The sequence below is a fragment of the Canis lupus genome, chromosome 5 (assembly GCF_048164855.1).
Source record: "Canis lupus baileyi chromosome 5, mCanLup2.hap1, whole genome shotgun sequence".
Classification (NCBI taxonomy): domain Eukaryota; kingdom Metazoa; phylum Chordata; class Mammalia; order Carnivora; family Canidae; genus Canis; species Canis lupus.
The window spans coordinates 2,697,198-2,716,460 of NC_132842.1; the positions used below are offsets into that span (position 1 = coordinate 2,697,198).

At 39.7% G+C, this 19,263-nt stretch overlaps 1 protein-coding gene across 19 annotated transcripts in view; it reads left to right on the forward strand.

Moving 5' to 3' along the window:
* CREM (cAMP responsive element modulator) overlaps positions 1-19,263 on the forward strand; it is a 75,367-nt gene that overhangs the window by 1,164 nt on the left and 54,940 nt on the right. For 16 of the 19 annotated variants that reach the window (XM_072825209.1, XM_072825208.1, XM_072825211.1 and 13 more), the window contains exon 2: positions 11,143-11,243. The exons of the other annotated variants lie outside the window; for them this stretch is intronic. In XM_072825209.1, coding sequence (XP_072681310.1) covers positions 11,200-11,243 — 44 coding nt within the window. In that variant the 5' untranslated portion in view covers positions 11,143-11,199. The remainder of the gene's footprint in view (positions 1-11,142; positions 11,244-19,263) is intronic. 19 annotated transcript variants of the gene reach the window in all.

The window sequence follows — 19,263 nt, forward strand, 5'->3', positions numbered from 1 at the left end:
CAGCACAGCCTGGGTCCTGCTGCCCCTAGACCCGGGCCTGCTGCCTGGGGGGTGCGGGGGGGGCACATGGTCAGCACAGCCTGGGTCCCGCTGCCCCTAGACCCGGGCCTGCTGCCTGGGGGGGGGGCACATGGTCAGCACAGCCTGGGTCCTGCTGCCCCTAGACCCGGGCCTGCTGCCTGGGGGGTGCGGGGGGGGCACATGGTCAGCACAGCCTGGGTCCCGCTGCCCCTAGACCCGGGCCTGCTGCCTGGGGGGTGCGGGGGGGGCACATGGTCAGCACAGCCCAGGGTCCTGCTGCCCCTAGACCCGAGCCTGCTGCTTGGGGGGGGGGGGCACATGGTCAGCACAGCCTGGGTCCCGCTGCCCCTAGACCCGGGCCTGCTGCCTGGGGGGTGCGGGGGGGGGGGCACATGGTCAGCACAGCCTGGGTCCCGCTGCCCCTAGACCCGGGCCTGCTGCCTGGCGGGGGGAGGGGGCACATGGTCAGCACAGCCCAGGGTCCCGCTGCCCCTAGACCCGGGCCTGCTGCCTGGGGGGTGCGGGCGGGGGGGGCACATGGTCAGCACAGCCTGGGTCCCGCTGCCCCTAGACCCGGGCCTGCTGCCTGGGGGGTGCGGGGGGGGGCACATGGTCAGCACAGCCCTGGGTCCCGCTGCCCCTAGACCCGGGCCTGCTGCCTGGCGGGGGGAGGGGGCACATGGTCAGCACAGCCCAGGGTCCCGCTGCCCCTAGACCCGGGCCTGCTGCCTGGGGGGTGCGGGCGGGGGGGGCACATGGTCAGCACAGCCTGGGTCCCGCTGCCCCTAGACCCGGGCCTGCTGCCTGGGGGGTGCGGGGGGGGGCACATGGTCAGCACAGCCCTGGGTCCCGCTGCCCCTAGACCCGGGCCTGCTGCCTGGGGGGTGCGGGGGGGGGGCACATGGTCAGCACAGCCCTGGGTCCCGCTGCCCCTAGACCCGGGCCTGCTGCCTGGGGGGTGCGGGGGGGGGCACATGGTCAGCACAGCCCTGGGTCCCGCTGCCCCTAGACCCGGGCCTGCTGCCTGGGGGGTGCGGGGGGGGCACATGGTCAGCACAGCCTGGGTCCCGCTGCCCCTAGACCCGAGCCCTGACTGTAAGGTCACCGAGACACCTGCACTGCTCAGGTGGGCAGCAGTCAGCTCACCGTCAGTTTCAGCAGCTCTGACTAAAACTGAGAGAGCCTCTCTTAACAGTACCTCTTATCTACTTCACTTCTTAAAATTTCTTCCTTCCAAGCCTGATTTGGGGGGCCGATGAGAATGCAGCCACTTCCTATTAAATAATATACACCTAGATGCCTGGCCATAGAGGTCTGGGATGAAAATTGTACCATACTGTATGCAAGACTCATATTCTCTCTTGATTTTTCCCTTTGGGTACCACATTTTTCTCCTAGTCTTGATCCTGTTTTTGAGTAACAAGCTACTTTGCCCTCATAGTTTTTAAATCTTTGAGTTTTTTTCTTCCAAGGAAGTTAAATTGCAAACAGTATTTTGGCCAATAAAAGCTAAGTATTAAAAAAAATGTTTAAAGAACTGCTTCCTGATCCAGATACAACTTTAGAAAGATATTTAAATGGGTTTGATCCTGAATGAGTGAACACTTAAAGCATTGTCACATTAAGTGTTGGTAATGGCGCAAACATGTTTGGTGTGAATCTCTAAGTAGATCAGGGTAAGCAGGCACTTTCCCAGTGACTCTCTGGTCAACCTGGAATCACTCTGGTGAGTGTGAAGTTGTGATTACACTGATGTTTTGTTTACATATCTTATAAGACTATATGAATAAATTTTTGTTGAATGTATAAACATGGAGGAGCTCTTCAGTCTTTGTGTTTGCTTTGTTGGAAGGCTAATGAAATTTGCTTCTACTGATGAATTCAAGAAACTCCAGACTCTATAGATCACTTCAGTTTTCTTTTTTTTTTTTTAAGATTTTATTTTTTCATTCATGAGAGACACAGAGAGAGAGAGAGAGAGAGAGGCAGAGACACACAGAGGGAGAAGCAGGCTCCATGCAGGGAGCCTGATGTGGGACTTGATCCCAGGACTCCAGGATCATGCCCTGGGCGGAAGGCAGGCGCTAAACCACTGAGCCACCCAGGGATCCTGATCACTTCAGTTTTCTTTTTTTTTTTTTTTTAAAGATTTTATTTATTTATTCATGATAGTCACACACAGAGAGAGAGAGGCAGAGACACAGGCAGAGGGAGAAGCAGGCTCCATGCAGGGAGCCCGATGTGGGATTCGATCCCGGGTCTCCAGGATCGCGCCCTGGGCCAAAGGCAGACGCCAAACCGCTGCGCCACCCAGGGATCCCTCACTTCAGTTTTCTACTGAGGAAAGTCATTGCATGATTAAAATATGAAATCTCTCTTAGGATTAAGGCACTTATATGAAAAGTAGGGAAGAGTTTCAGGTTAACACACATAAGGAATCCTGACTGAAACTTGACCAGTACAATACATGTATTTCTGATCTTTTTTCCCTAATTTGATATTCTCTGCAAGTTAATATTGGACCAGAAAATTGAGCCAGGTTTATTGTTGATGTAGTAGTCCATTGGAAAGCACTCAAATGTCCTGTTCCATTTAGATAGACTTTTAAAAGTAAAACTGAACAATGCAAACACTTCACAGCTGAACCACTGACATTTTGACATGCGGTCAACATTGGTCATTAAGGAAATAAGCCTGAAATGTCTTCGAATGTCTTTACTGAACTAATGCATTCCATATATAAAAGTCAACTTTGAGAATTATCATACATTAATGCAATTTCAATGTTATCCATACAAATTATAAAAATAAAAATTTCAGGGAAAATGTTTCTTATCCATTGCACATAAGTAGAAATAAATTATTTAAATCATTTCGTTAATTTCCTTTTAAAGAATACTTAGGGCGTTTAAAATCTTTTACCATGAGAACAGTATAATAAAGATCACAATTTGTCAGAGTAAATCCTTTCACTCATGAGCTTTCCTTTTCTGATGCTTTAGAATATACAGTAGAGAATAAGGGAGAATGGAAAGGAAAACTTAAGGATGATACTAGTGAGATTGTATCTTAATACTAATAAAGACAACTTGAGTCTTACTGGTATAATTCCATTACAGCAAAGTTTAAAAATACAGTATCTATGTTTTTTGAACATCTTTTGATTGGCCTTCCCAGGAGTGTCAGAGGAAACTGTTGAGGAAAACATAAGCTAGGAAGTTAAGTGGGAATTTTGCTTGGAAGAGAGGATACTTGCCTCCTAGAAAACCTTACTCGCAGCTCTTTTGTGAGGCTCTTTTGAAGTATCTCAATTCTCCCAAAGTGGGAAGCATCTTCAGGTGTATTTTCCAAACAGTGATACAGCCAGGTCCATTACATATCAAAATCATGTGAAATTCTAACAACGGAGCTGTGTGATTCTGATAATTTGAGAATTTCCCCCAAAACCAGTGTTTGCTTGCTTGCTTGCTTGCTTGCTTTCTTTCTTTCTTTCTTTCTCTTTCTTCTTTCTTTTTCTTTCTTTCTTTCTTTTTCTTTTTTCCTTCCTTTTCTTCTTTCTTTCTTTCTCTTTCTTTCTTTCTCTCTCTTTTCTTTTCTCTTCTCTTCTCTTCTCTTCTCTTCTCTTTTCTTTTTTCTTTTCTTTTCTTTTCTTTTCTTTTCTTCTTTTCTTTTTCTTCATGAGACACACAGAGAGAGAGGAGCAGGCTCCGTGCAGGGGACTCCAGGATCACACCCTGGGCAGAAGGCAGACGCTCAACCGCTGAGCTACCCAGGTGTCCCACAAAACCAGTATTTTCAAAGTTATCTTCTTGAAGCTTTTTTTTTTTTTGTAAACACAGCAGACTTAAAATTAGACCCTAACTACAGTTTTGTTTATAATTTCAAATAGCCTCAATTTTTTTCATTGGTAGCACAAAAGTGATGTTTTTTTTTTTTTGTTAAGTAATGTTTTAAAGTGGAATTTATATTCTAGCATTGATATGATAAAAGCTAGTTCAGGTATTGGGGAAACAATCATGCAAAAGACCCATGATACTATATATGGACAGTTGAGATGCTTTCACTTTTTAAAAAATTGATGGAAGTGTTAAAATTAACCTATTGAAGCATGTTTCTGGACTTAGAAAGGTAGCAGTTTTATTAATATACACAAAATAAGACCAATCTAGCTAAGTATAATAATGTTGAAATTCATTTCTCCGAACTTTAGCTAATAAAAGTGTCTTATCTACTCTTTCCCAGATTTACTAGTTAGTAGTCACTTATTGTACTTTGTGTAGATGTGTTTTGAAATGTATAAAATGCAGTAATGAAATAACGATACTGAACAAGAAAACCCTGCAATGACTTCAGTCGAGCAAATAATTCCTACAGAAGATTTTAAATTTTGTTTCCTTCCATGAAGTGGTGGTGGTGGTGGAGAGGATAGTATTTGGAGAGGTGGAGATAGACTATGGTTATTTGAATCTTATTTTTCATTTCCTTCTTACCAGCCAGTTTTGCTATTCATTGACTGTGAAATAGCCAAAAACAGAAGCCAGGTGGGGAATGAATTGAGAAAGAGATGCTGAAATAATTAATCCTTTGGTCTTTTTATAAAGACTTAAGATTTCTTAAATAATAGGTGTCTGAAGCAATTGAATTAGAGTAGCCTTGAATCTGTATTAGAAAGCCACATGATTTTCTGTATGATTCGTGTTTAAAATATTAAAGACATTATTTACACATGTTTCAATTATTTATAAGTACTACTCCTGGCTACTTCTGTTTTTACATAGAAGTGTGAAGAATGTTATTTGAAAGTTATTCTGAGACGCCTGGGTGGCTCAGCAGTTGAATGTTTGCCTTTGGCCCAGGGCACAATCCTGGAGTTCCGGGATCGAGTCCCACATGGAGCTCCCTGCGTGGAGCCTGCTTCTCCCTCTGCCTATGTCTCTGCCTCTCTCTTTGTCTCTCATGAATAAATAAATTAAATCTAAAAAAAAAATCACTATGATTTGTTATTCAACATATCTATCATCTTTAAAAAATTTTTAAAAAAATGTTATTCTAACTTTGTTTCACAATGATTACAAAACTTTAAATGTGGTATAATTTCCTGTCACTGCTATCCCACATTGTTTCTCCTTGTACTCTCATCTCCTTCGCCTAAGATTCATGATAAGCATAGGCTCATCCCTACCAACTTCAGGTATTTGGCTCTTTGAAAATACTTCTCTTTTCTAGCCAGCCCTATCTTCTCTCTACCTTTTGATTGATGTGATTGAAAAGAACAGCTTTATATGCACTTCATATTCTTCTTCCCTTATCTTTCAAGCTTTACTTGCTATTTAAATCAGGATTAACCTATGAAGATCTCCTACTTTCCCAATGAACTACAACTTTGCTTCATCCTGGAACCAGAGAAATGGATACATTTTTCTGTGGTCTCTTTCTCTTCCTGCTTCCAAGAGGGGTGTATCGCCTTTTATTCTATGTTCTTTTCTTTTTGTTTTTACTGTACTAATTGCAGTGTGGGGTATTTTTGTGTTTTTTGTTTTGTTTTGTTTTGTTTTTTCTCCCCTTCCTACAAAAATGATCTCAACGCATAATTTACAATTTCCATTTTTGGGTTCTTAAAAGCAGAGGAAGAACTTAGGTTGTTTTGCAATTGTCTTTATAAAGGACTCCACATATTTGTCATATTTCTCCAACATTTTATAGTTTTTTCCAACTAATATCTAGTTCAAAAGCAGTTTTTAAAAAGCAGTCTGCTGTTATTGTCTTTCCAAAGCATTCAACTTAATTTTCCTAGAAGTAACTCTATCTTTTAAATCTATTTAATGATTTAACATGCTAGTTAACAGAATTCCAAAATTACAACAGTAAGCATAGTTGGCATAATCAAGTTTGGTGATAAATATGATTAACTCTTGCTAATCATCCACTATAGCTGTTAGCAACAGAAGTGCTTGGAAACACTAGAGAATGGTCTTGTAGGCATTAGTTATTCTGTGGGTTTTATAGAAAAATGAGGAGAAAGTTGTTTCCATAAGCTTTTATGTCCTAGTAAAGTTGCCCAAGAAATTTTCTTACAATAATACCTGATTTTTCCAGAAAGTTAAATTGTAGTAGTAATGTAATTAACCACAGCATGGTAGGTGTTCACATTTTGTAAGTGTAAATATAATGATATTTTTCTTTAATCAGCATATTTTAAATACCTGTAATAGAGCTCTATATCAAGGGATATTTGGTAGCAATGAAATTAATTGACTCTGTGTGCCAGAGGGTGATTGGAGCAACACATAGACGAAGAGTAAGGTGAATACCAGATACTGTTTTGGTAATCAAACCTAACATATGATAGGAAATTTTTACCAGTATGATAAATGGCTTTTCTCCAGATTTAGCACAGAAATTCACATATAGGCAAAAGAATTTTGAACTCATTTTTCTCTTGTAGTGTAAGCTCTTATTTGCCTCTAATAAACTAATCTAAGATACACCTTTCCACTCTAAAAGAGAAAGTTTCCTTAGCAGATAGGACTTAAAAAAATAGTTTTATAGAAAACTTGTAGTGTACAGAACATTACATCAGTATACTTTGTGATTTTAGGCTTAAAAATTATAACTTGAGACTGTATCATGAGATATGATGAATTCAAGGGGTATGTTTTAGGCTAAATAGAATATATATTATAATAAGCTCAGTATGAGAACATTTGACATTTAACCATTTGACCTTTGACATTTAATATTAGGACATTTGAGCTCTTAACCATTCAGGTGTTTGTGTATGTGGGAGTAGGGGATCCTTTTTTTTTTTTTTTTTTTTAAGATTTCATTTAGTCAGGATCCCTGGGTGGCTCAGCGATTTAGCGCCTGCCTTCGGACCAGGGCGTGATCCTGGAGGCCCGGGATCGAGTCCCACATCAGGCTCCCTGCGTGGAGCCTGCTTCTCCCTCTGCCTGTGTCTCTGCCTCTCTCTCTCTCTCTCTCTGTGTCTCTCATGAATAAATAAATCTTAAAAAAAAAGATTTTTTTAAATCATGAGAGACAGAGAGGGAGGTAGAGACGTAGGCAGAGGGAGAAGCAGGCTCTCCCTGGGGAGTCCAATGCAGGACTCTATCCTAGGACCCTGGGATCATGCCCTGAGCCAAAGGTAGATGCTCAACCACTGAGCCATCCAGGTGCACTAGAGTGTGAGATCCTAAGTCAATCCTTGTTTATCAAAGAGTAGTATGTTCTAGGACATTAAAACCAGATTTGGGGTGAGATCAATAGTATAAAAAGCAGCTGAATTTTTCAAAATATTCACAGTTCATACTTTAGTAAAATGGGATCTCCTGCTTTTCAAATCAATACGGGGTAATTTTGAACCTGGAAAATTAATATAATGGAAAGGATGATGTACCTTAATTTGCATGCTTCTATAACTAAGTTTTATTAAGCCTCTACCAGGTACCTCAACTTGTAATGCTCAACTATGGCTATTGGAAGATTTTGAGTAAGGAAATAAATAGCATCTTTGGATTTGCATTTTTTTTAAAAAAAAGATTTTATTTATTTATTCATGAGAAACAGAAAGAGAGAGAGGGGGAAGTAGGCTCCCTGTGGGAATCCCAATGCAGGAAGGACTCTATCCCAGGACCCTCAGATCACGACCTGACCCGAAGGTAGAAGCTCAACCACTGCCATCCAGGTGCTCCTGGGTTTGCATTTTGAATAGTGTTGTTATCTAGTGGAGTTAAGAGGGGTTGAGAGGTTTGAGTGAGGTGAAGGTATTACAGGGAGAGACGAATTTCTTTATAGGGAGGCAGTTATTGCTTTAATCATGTCAATCATTTCAGAACTAAAGCAGTGGCAGTGATGATGGGGAAAATGAAGTCAAGAAATGGGAGATGCTATTATTAAGGCTGAGTAAGGTAGTGGTCCTTGCTTATATTCGAAAGAGTTGGACATTTTGTGTTTTTTTTTTTTTTTTTTTTTTTTTATTTATTGGTGTTCAATTTACTAACATACAGAATAACCCCCAGTGCCCGTCACCCATTCACTCCCACCCCCCGCCCTCCTCCCCTTCTACCACCCCTAGTTCGTTTCCCAGAGTTAGCAGTCTTTACGTTCTGTCTCCCTTTCTGATATTTCCCACACATTTCTTCTCCCTTCCCTTATTTTCCCTTTCACTATTATTTATATTCCCCAAATGAATGAGAACATATAATGTTTGTCCTTCTCTGACTGACTTACTTCACTCAGCATAATACCCTCCAGTTCCATCCACGTTGAAGCAAATGGTGGGTATTTGTCATTTCTAATAGCTGAGGAATATTCCATTGTATACATAAACCACATCTTCTTTATCCATTCATCTTTCGTTGGACACCGAGGCTCCTTCCACAGTTTGGCTATAGTGGCCATTGCTGCTAGAAACATCGGGGTGCAGGTGTCCCGGCGTTTCATTGCATTTGTATCTTTGGGGTAAATCCCCAACAGTGCAATTGCTGGGTCGTAGGGCAGGTATATTTTTAACTGTTTGAGGAACCTCCACACAGTTTTCCAGAGTGGCTGCACCAGTTCACATTCCCACCAACAGTGTAAGAGTGTTCCCTTTTCTCCGCATCCTCTCCAACATTTGTTGTTTCCTGCCTTGTTAATTTTCCCCATTCTCACTGGTGTGAGGTGGTATCTCATTGTAGTTTTGATTTGTATTTCCCTGATGGCAAGTGATGCAGAGCATTTTCTCATATGCATGTTGGCCATGTCTATGTCTTCCTCTGTGAGATTTCTGTTCATGTCTTTTGCCCATTTCATGATTGGATTGTTTGTTTCTTTGGTGTTGAGTTTAATAAGTTCTTTATAGATCTTGGAAACTAGCCCTTTATCTGATATGTCATTTGCAAATATATTCTCCCATTCTGTAGGTTGTCTTTGAGTTTTTGTTACATTTTCTCCTCACAAAACAATCTTCATTTGACAGGAAAGAATGCTTGGAAAAATTTACAGTTGTCAGGATCATATAGCCAATAAGTGATAGAACTCAGTAATGCCCAGATCAGCTCAGTAATGCCCAGTGCCAGTGTTTTTTATGCCACACACTATTGCTATCACTAGACCACGTTGCTCCTCAGGAATTGAGTAATGAAGGGAGAGGAGGACTCCCAGATGGAGTGGCTGAGTCAGTGTTGATGTCACTCACTGAGATGAGAGTACAGCAAGAGGAGAGATGCAAAGTGAGGGCATTGAGGTTATATTTGAACATTTGGGGCTTGAGGATCTGTGAGCAAATCACTAAGAGATATCTAATAGGCAGATGCATATGGGCTGGAGCTCAAGAGTGAGAAGTCCAGGCTGTAGATGAGATCTGAGACTGACCAAATGAGGATGAGCTAGGGAGCCTGTGTAGGAGGTAGATTTGGGGGATGCGAAACCTGGAAATACCAGTCTCTCAGGAGCAAGCAGAGAAGACTGAGGACGAAGGACTGGATAATTTGGAAGAAAAGCATGAACACAGTGTTCCAAAGAGTTTAATCAGGAAAAATTTGGGGAGAATAGGAAATGCTGTAGGGATATAAGGAAGATAGATTTGGCAAGCAAGCAATCAACCTGTGATGACTTAGAGAATAGTTGGGATGAAATTATTCTTTGATGAGCCTGAATCAGAATCAGTTTTATCTGATGGTCATTATTCTGGTGTGAGACTAGTTATTTTCTCTTCTGACATCTTGTGGCTGTGGTGGCTGGAAGCTGCTACTTTCTTCAATGCTGATTGCCTCTGGCTGTTCCTGGACTTTAGTGAATACCTTTTGCTACTTTTTGAATCCTGGACCATAAGAATGTATTACTCATTCAAAAATTAAAGAAAATTCCAAGAGAAATATAGAAATGAGCATTTACGCCTCTTTTTATGTGGTGTCATAATCATTATTATTCAAATAATATTATGAATATTTTTTGTTTAAATGTCTGTCTCCCTCATGAAATTGTAATCTCCTGAAGAATGGGGACATTTATCTGCCTCTGTGCCTAGCACAAAGAAAGGCCTGACATATCATGGGTGCCAGTCACTGTTTAATAAATAAATGGTCTCTGCCTTGTAGGCTATACAATTTTTATGGAAGATAAGATTCCCAATGTAAAACACCAGTGGAATATAACAGAGTAAGTTTAATCCAAAGGAATGGCACCATCCTTGCTTTTTGTTTATGTTGTAAGTAACCTGGTTCAAATGTCCTACCATCTCTTGTCCATCTGCTGAAAGATGGGGGACAGTTGGTAGCTATAACCATTGTCCTTGTGCCCATGGGCAAACCTCCTGGCTCAGTTTTACAATGACTAGGATGGTATGATACTATTTTAGAGGGGGCCACTTAGGAAAGAGCCCTGAAAACAGCATGTCTGTGGCTAAGCACCACCATTGCTGGCCAAGATGCCTAGAAGATACTCAGGGCTGTGCATATTCGTTCTTTCCACTTCTACAGTAAATTAAGGACTCTTAGTTCCTTTGTCTTTCTCTTTGCCAGTTTTACTTCATTCAGAGTGTCAACTGTATATTTAGATATTAGTAAAAAAAAATGGGGTTTAGTTGCTAGAGTGTATAAAATAGCTTTTTAAGTGGACTACAGGCTATTGGAGAAGATTTTAAAATAAGTATTAATATTTTGTTTGGAGTTAAAATTCTTTGACAAAAGCCAGTTTTGAACGTAAGGTAAATAAAAAATGGTTGGCAAGTTTGTTGCAGTGGAATGAAATTTAAGAAAATGATAAAAAGAAGAAAATGATAAATTCACTCAGTTTATTAAGTGATTATTATTTTAAAATAGAGCTGATACCTTGAGCTTTATGTAGTGTATATTATTCAGATAGCTCTGCTCTATATTCAGTAGGAAATAACCTGATATATAGCACATGATTTACATTTTTTGAATTTTTTTCCCCAGAAGATAAGAAAATCGCAAAGAAGTAAGATTGAAAAAATACAGTTTTCAGCTTTCTAGTTTGTTTTTTCAGTTTTACAGAAATTAGGATATTCTGGGGGGTATTCTTCTGGTGTAGTTTTGAGAGATTTTCTTTTTTTTTTAAAGATTTTATTTTTTTAAATAAAATTTGTGATCTCCCAATTCAATTATAATTTTACTGCAGGATAAATAAAGAAGAAAACGGTGAAGGAACAAAGCATTGATTACAGATGTCTTAATAATGAGCAAATGTAGCAGGAAAAAATATATTAAGACAAATCTAAGGTAGGTGGATATATATTTTTCTGTTCTTTTGAAAGTTCTGCTTAGAGAGTTAAAAGTTAAAATAATGGATAATTGAATGATGTATACATGTAGACATGCATCCATGAATGTATATATGTGTGTGTGTATGTATATAATGCTAATAAAGTATGATAAAATGTACCCAAAGTGTGCAGCCATTCAGTTAAAGTGTTCATTGTCTACCTATACCCTGTTAGGCAGTGGCGGGGGGGAGGGGAGTGGACATTGACATTCAGCTGGTGTCACATACTGGCCTTTTCATTTAGAAAGGAGACCATACATAAGGGTGTGAACAGAGTTTTAGTTTTCTTCCTTCCTTGCCTTTAAGCTGTACTTGTACCTAACATAAAACAGAACAGAGTCCCTACCAATTTTTTACAAAAATCCAGATAGAATTTTTCAAGTTTTCTTTCAACTGCTTTCAGAGACATTCTGGTTTATCAGTTGGATCTAGCTTTTTTTATTTATTCATGAGAGACACGGAGAGAGAGAGGCAGAGATATAGGCAGAGAGAGAAGCAGACTCCATGCAGGGAGCCCAATGTGGGACTTGATCCTGGGACTCCAGGATCATGCCCTGAGACAAAGGCAGATGCTCAACTGCTGAGCCACCCAGCCGTCCCATGGATCTAGCTTTAAAAAGAAAATAAATTTCTCTGACATTCTTTTTACAAATAAAGAATAGAAACAATTAATAATACTTTTTCCTTTTGTAGCTGAATTCTATTTTTAAAATTTTACAAGGGCAAATATCATTGCTTTGAGTGTAGTTTGTCTTTGCAAATGGGAGACAGCTAAAATTTTAGAAGTTTGGTAGTTAGAACACCTTAATTATAACTAAGAAACTGCCTTTGTCTTATTTTTCATTTAGATAGATTTGCTCTGTATTTCCCTTTTTCTTTTTCTCTTGTCTTTTAAGAACACTTTCCTAGATACCAGTGATAGCATTCCTTTAAAATGTTTTTCCTCTTCCCATTTTTCTTCTATTTTTATATGTTCTTGACACATAGGGATTCCTATAAGTTTGATCATTAATTGCCTCAGTATTTCTATAATTGTAAATGTAACTTTTATGAATATATTCCTTTGTGTTCATTTCTTGAAGATATGTAATATGTTGTCTACCTATTGTGCTGTGCTGTACAGACAGTACTATATTGTTGTACTTCAGTATTTTGGGGAATTATTGCACTATAATGTAGATGTTCTATTAAAGTTCTAGAAAATAACAGAGTAAGCAAATACAGTTCTACCCCTCTAAAAGTAGTTCAATCTAGAAGTCTTTGAAAATTATGCTAATAGATGGATCCTATTATTTTAAAACATATACCTTAACATTTTATTAAACTGAATCCTAATATATTCAGGACATTTTGGGGGTAACATTCATTTTTCTATCAAAGAAGAAAATGATTTGCTAGAGAATATAAAGATTTCAGAATATTTAACCTTCATAAGAAAAGAATATTGCTACTACTATCAACCATTTTAAATATGCCTATTTTAGCAATCTTTTTTTTAAGTATTTCTTTTAAGATTTTATTCATTTATTCGTGAGAGACACAGAGAGGGGCAGAGACATAGGCAGAAGGAGAAACAGACTCCCCCGGAGAGCCCGATGTGGGACTCGATTTCCTGTCCTGGAAATCACGCCCTGAGCCAAAGGCAGATGCTCAACCACTGAGCCACCCAGGCATCCCCATTTTAGCAAACTTTATCTGTTTTTTAGATTGTGGAAGTTAATGTTTGCCAGTATTTTGCTTGCTGTTAGTTTATAGTGCTTAATGGACTTTTTGTTTTAGTTTCTTATTGTTTCATCTTAGGTCTTTGTTTTTAAATATTTTATAACTTATGATTACTAATTGGTCTTTCTAATAAGGATTATTGTTTAAGATTAATATATTGCTCAATTAATTTATAGATTATTAACTTTAGTACAACTGTGTTTAACGTTTGATATAGAAAGTGAGATTTGGGGGAAATATTCTTGGATACATTTCTTTGGTTTTGACTATAAAGTATATAGTGAACAATGAAGGATTATAATAGAGAGATACTGTTTGAAAATGCCTACTATGTTGCTTGACCCATGTTGAACATTTAATTCTTAGTTGAATCTTTTCCCCTGAATCCTGCCCTGGCATTAGTTTTTAGTGGGTTTAGGAGACTGTACCAGAGAGCAGTTGGATTTTGATCAGTAGTAGAATAAACAGGCTTGAAAATAATAGGATATATATTTTAAATTGATAGCACTGGCTTTAGTTTTCTGTAGATGATTTTTGCCTTCAAATACATTTATTTCTTATTTTTTAAAAAATATTCTTTCTTTTAAGTCATCTTTGCACCCAATGTGGGGCTGTATCACAAGCCTGAAATCAGGAATTGCATGCTCTACCCACTGAGCCAGCCAGGCACCCCTCAAATAAATTTATTTTAGTATCAAACTTTTAGTGAATGATATATACTGGGCACTATACTAGGCAGTCTAGGAGAATACAAATTAGAGTCTCTACATCCTAGTGTGAAAGACAAAGCCTATCTGGATGAAGAATGTAACAACAATTGCAGCATGATCAAGAGCACATCTGTATTATAAAATGTTGTCTAAACTGGAAAACTCAGGACACGGGCTGTGGAGTCATAATCACAAGACCTCTTGTTCACAGTCTTCATGCTATCTATTATGTGCCCTGTAGAAAGTCATTTAATCTCTCTAAACTTTATTTTCTTTTTATCATTTTAGTGACATCTGACAGTGGCATAGTCTTCCCAAGTAGTTGATTAGTTGGATTATTTAACAATTATGGTAGATTCTGTACTATGCATTAGGAAGACATGAGTTGCTTACACTAGTGTTAGTGCTTTGTGAATGAATGTATTATATGCTAGACAAGTGCTATAATGGAAGTATTGCATAAAATGCTTTGGGACCTCAGAACAGAATAACTAATTCTGCCCAAGGCTATTAGAATAGGCTTTTGAAAGAAGGTGTCCTTCAGCCAGACCTTATAAAAACTGGTAGGAATTTGCCTGTTGGATACAGAAGGGGTGACGGGCAGTTCAGGATGAGAGAAGAACAGATATAAAAGATTAGAACTGGGAGAGTAGGATGTGTATTTCAAAGAAATGCCTAAAATGGAGGCCAGAATGCAGAATTGGAGAAGAATGGAGTGACTGGAAATGGGGACATAAAAGTAAAATGGGTTCACGTTGTGAAAGAGATTGAATGGCAGTTTGGTTTGGTAATTGAGAATACGGACTCTGGAAAAAGAACAGTTCAGAACCTGCCTATGCCACTCAGATCAGATCAGATCAGATTGGTGGCAAGATGAGGTTCATAACCTCGTTATGCCTCCTTTTCATTATCTCTAAAAGAAGAACTATCCTGATCTTATAAAGTTGTAAAGGATTAAAACCAGTAGGCTTTTACCACATGGTAATCAACAGATGATTGTTGTGGTTATGATTATTTTAAGTAGTTTGAATTTTATCCTATACTTAATAGGAAGCTACTGAAGAGTTTTAAGCAGAGAAGTGTTTTAAGCAGAAATGTATGCTTGCAAAAGAGAACTGTTGATATGGATTGAAATAGAGAGATTGAGCAGTGATTGACAAAGGGACTAACTTGTTCTTTAACAGGTGGAGTCATCATACTTGGTAAGGTCACTGTAGGAAATGAAAGAGAGAAGGTCTCAGAGATGATACCCAGGTTATCACTTGATGGATAGTGAAGCCCCATTTCCTGAGAAACTCAGAGCAGGAATATATTTGTGAAAGAAAAAGAGGAGATTAGTTCTGGACCCGTTGCTTTTGAGGTACCAAAGGGCACCTATTTGGAGATGTTAGATGGACATTTGAATATATGATTTTGGAATTCAAGAGAGACCTCTGGGCTAGAGATCTAGATTTTTTTTTTAAGATTTTATTTATTTATTCATGAGAGAGAGAGAGAGAGAGAGAGATAGGCAGAGGGAGAAGCAGGCTGTCTGCAGAAGCCTGATGTGGGACTGGATCCCAGACTCCGAGATCACACCCTGAGTCAAAGGCAGATGCTCAACCACTGAGCTACCCAGGCAGTCCTAGAGATCTAGATTTGAGGGTGATAAGCCTGAAACTGGTGTTCAAAACTAGAGAAATGGATGACAGTACACAAAGGGAGATTTGAGAGCGAGGTGAGAAGGCTAAACAGAGCCTGGAAGACATGCAATGTGAGGATTGACATAGAGTAAGAAAAGGATTAGCAAAGGGGCTTGTGGAGGAGTTGTCAGAGAATCAGGTGAAAGCAGAAAATGCAATATGATGACATCAAGAATGAAGATGTCAACAGTTTTTAATACTATTGCGGGATTTAATACTTAAATACTATTTAAGTCCAGATAGGATTTAAAATAATGTTAGATTTAGTGACAGAGATTGGTTACCTTTGCTAGAGAAGTTGAGTGAAGCAGAAACCAGTTTAGGGTTGTCCAGGAATAGGTGGGGGAGGTAAAGAAATGGAGATACTGTTGGAAATTCAGTAATGTAGTTTAGCAGGGAGAGAAAGAAGAGAAGTTCAGGACAATAGCCAGAAAAGGACTTCTAGTTCAGTGGATTTGTGTGTGTGTTTGAGATTGAAGAGATTTGAAATGGTAAGATTGCTGCCCATTTGAGGTTGAAAACCATGAATTCAGTAGTCTTAATAATACTGTTTTTTTAATTTTATTCAGTATTGTTCATCAGCCTTGGTGAAGGCATAGAGAAGATAGAATAGGCTTATCTGATACTGATATTTACTATGTAGATACAACGGAAAGAGAAGGGACGACAGAATTTAGAATATTGGGAAACCATAATTAAAATGAGAAACCATGGATTCCAAGCTGAATAGGATGGGATATGAAGAAAGTGGAAGCTGATAGAGAAAGTGGTGTGGAGATGTCAGTGTGGTGTGATGGGAATAATCGAGGGTGGGTATAAGTTGGGGGGATAAGATGTAGTCAAGAATGGCATTTCAGAATTAAATATTTCAGAGGTGGAGCAGTTTTGGGCACAGACTAGGTCCAGTATATGACCAGCTAAGCAGATGGCTAAAGTGGAGTAGAGAAAGCCTTGGACTGTGATATCAGGGCTGGGCAGGGGTCCTTTCTTTGAGTGTTGAACATAACAGAATAAAGGAGAGGAAAGCTTTTTTTTTTTTTTTTTAAAGATTTATTTATTTATTTGAGCACACATGCATGAGCAGGGGGATGGATGGGCAGGGAAGAGGAAGGGAGAGAATCTCAAGCAGACTCCCTGCTGAGGGTGGGCCAGTGCAGGGCTCACTCTCACTATCCTGAGATCCTGATGTGAACTGAAATCAAGAGTCAGCTGCTTAACTGACTGAGCCACTCAGGCGCCCTGGAGAGGAAAGCTTCTAAGTCAAGTGCCAAAGTCTTCGGTTTGCATCCCATCCTGAATATGAGTAGAAAATGATTATCAGAGATACCTGGGTGGCTCAGCAGTTGAGCATCTGCCTTTGGCTTAGGGCCTCAGAGCCTCAGGGCATAATCCTGGGGTTCTAGGATCCAGTCCTGCCTTGGGCTCTTGTGGGGAGCCTGCTTTTCCCTCTGCCTGTGTCTCTGCCTCTCTCTGTGTCTCTCATGAATAAATGAAATCTTTTAAAAAATGATTATCACGGGAATGAATATAGGATGGTATACCTGATAACTTTGGGCTCAACGGAACAGGGGTTTTTACAAAGACAGAGGAGGAACAGCTGAGAAATAGTAGTGGGGATCAAAGAGGATACCAGGTCGACATTCTGATTCTGATTAGGTATAGGAAGATAAGCTGCTGCCTATTGAGAGGTCAGGTGGTGGTGGGGAAAGAGGTTGTGATGGGAGTTACACATAGCACATTGCAAGGGCTTGGGAGGAGAATAGGAGTAGAAGTAAGCAACTGAATTATGAGGGGAAAGGAAGCACTAGTTATAAGAGGGACAATGAGGTGAGGGCGGAGCCTTCATCTCTGACAGTGACTGGGGAAACAGGAATATGAGGTGTTAATGGATGTGATTCTGGCATAGGTGAAGGGTCATCATGGTTTAGTCATGGTTTACAGGGAGGCCAAATGTGACTTGTAGTCTTCAGAATGGATGGCAGCAGTCGTGAGGAGTAGCAAGTTGGCAGCTTGGTCCAGTGTTGGGATAGGAGGTTATACTAGATAATGCCACATGTGGCTGGGAGGATGAATGGGAATGGCCTCTGACCTTCCATTTCTGCCTTTCTTTACTAGGAGGCTCAGGGCCTAATGGCATCCTGATTTGTCTGCTACTTAGCTCTGTGGATTTTTGTCACTGATCTGGTACTGACTCGCATGTAGACACATGCTTATAGCTTGTTGCTTTGGTGCTTGAGTGAGTAGTGATGCTCTTGATTAAAGGAAGGAATAGAAGGGAACGGGCAGGTATCTGAAAACTGCAGATTGAGATGCTTCATAGGAGGGGAGTGTGCACAAGTACAGAGTTGGGAATCCTCTGCGTGTAGGATTGAAGAAGCTGGAGTATGTGGATTGAAAAAAAGAAAAGGACAAAGGGTTGGACTCTGGGAAGTATCCAGAAAAAACAGGAGCAATTGAGGCGATTGCCCGACATAATGTGTGTTAAAACACTTTCATGAGTGAAATATTTTGAAATGGTTAATAACTTATGAAGCCTTTTATTATACCTCAAAAAGCGAATCCTCATTTAGGGTGACCTTTTTAAGCATTAGAGTTTGTTTTGATGAAAGTCTTTCAGGATTCTATTATGTGTATCCCTTTTTCCTTAAAGTATACTGAGTATAATTAACCTTGAATTGATGACCCAGGGTAGTTATTAAAAATATCATTATTGAATTTTAACTCATACATTTTTCAATTTCTTGAAAGTCACCTTTCAAGTCAAGTCTTTACTTGAAAAGAATGGCTGACTTTACCCTGTATGGACCTAAATTGCCACAGACTTGGAATTCTTGATCTGCTTGTTAGATTCTGTATTGTTCTTCCTCCATCCCTGCCACTGTCAGCTGTCACTTCTTATATCTAATATATTTAGAAGTGAGATAAATGAGTATTGTATTTGAAGTAAAATTGAATGCATTTAAGTATGGACCAAGAGAGATTCTCTTTGTTTTAGAAGTTTAGTATATGGGCTTTAGGACATTTATTTTGCCTATAAACAGGTAACTTTGGCTTATTGTTCAGTTGTTGACTAAATTCTATGTGGATGTCAACTAGTTGAAATGTTATACAATATAGTTTGACAAAATACACACTAAAGGACCTAGAGTAAAGGAGGCATCTGAGTGGGGTGGATTCCCCCCCCAGCTTTGTTTATTTTTAATTTTTTAAACATTTATTCATTTTAGAAAGAGAGAGAGTGCACAAGTGAGGGGAAGGACAGAGGGAGAAGGAAAGGAGACTCCACGCTCAGTAGAGAGCCTGATGTGCGGATCTATTTCAGGACCCAGAGATCATGACCAGAGCTGAAACCAGAGTCAGGTGCCCAACAGGCCGAGCCACCCAGGCACCCTCTCCCTAGAGCTTTAAAAACTATTCTTTCGTTGGTTCTATCCATTCTAGCCCTCCTTCTGTCAGTTCTGCTTTGCCCCTACTCAATCTAATAGGCTTCCCTAAGCACCTAGATTCTCTACTACAATCAACTATTCTGTTTTCCAACTATCCTTTGTACTTTCCCTCCTCTCACAGTTCTCCTTTCCTCTTCTACCTGGTGAAATTCTTCTCATTGTTCATATGTTTATATGGCCCATCCTCAGGCAGATGTAAACGTTATTTACTATGGTTCCCACAGGATTTTATGCATAACGTCCTTCACACAATTTAAGAAGTTACTTTACATGTGGTCCTTAAGGGTCCACTTGATAGATTTGCCAGTAACCTAAGTCTTTCCTAAATGTTGATATACATCAGAATCTCTTGGATATAAAAAAAAAATTAGATGCCCCAGAAAGTTTGATTCAGTAGATTTGGGGTTGAGCCTGGGA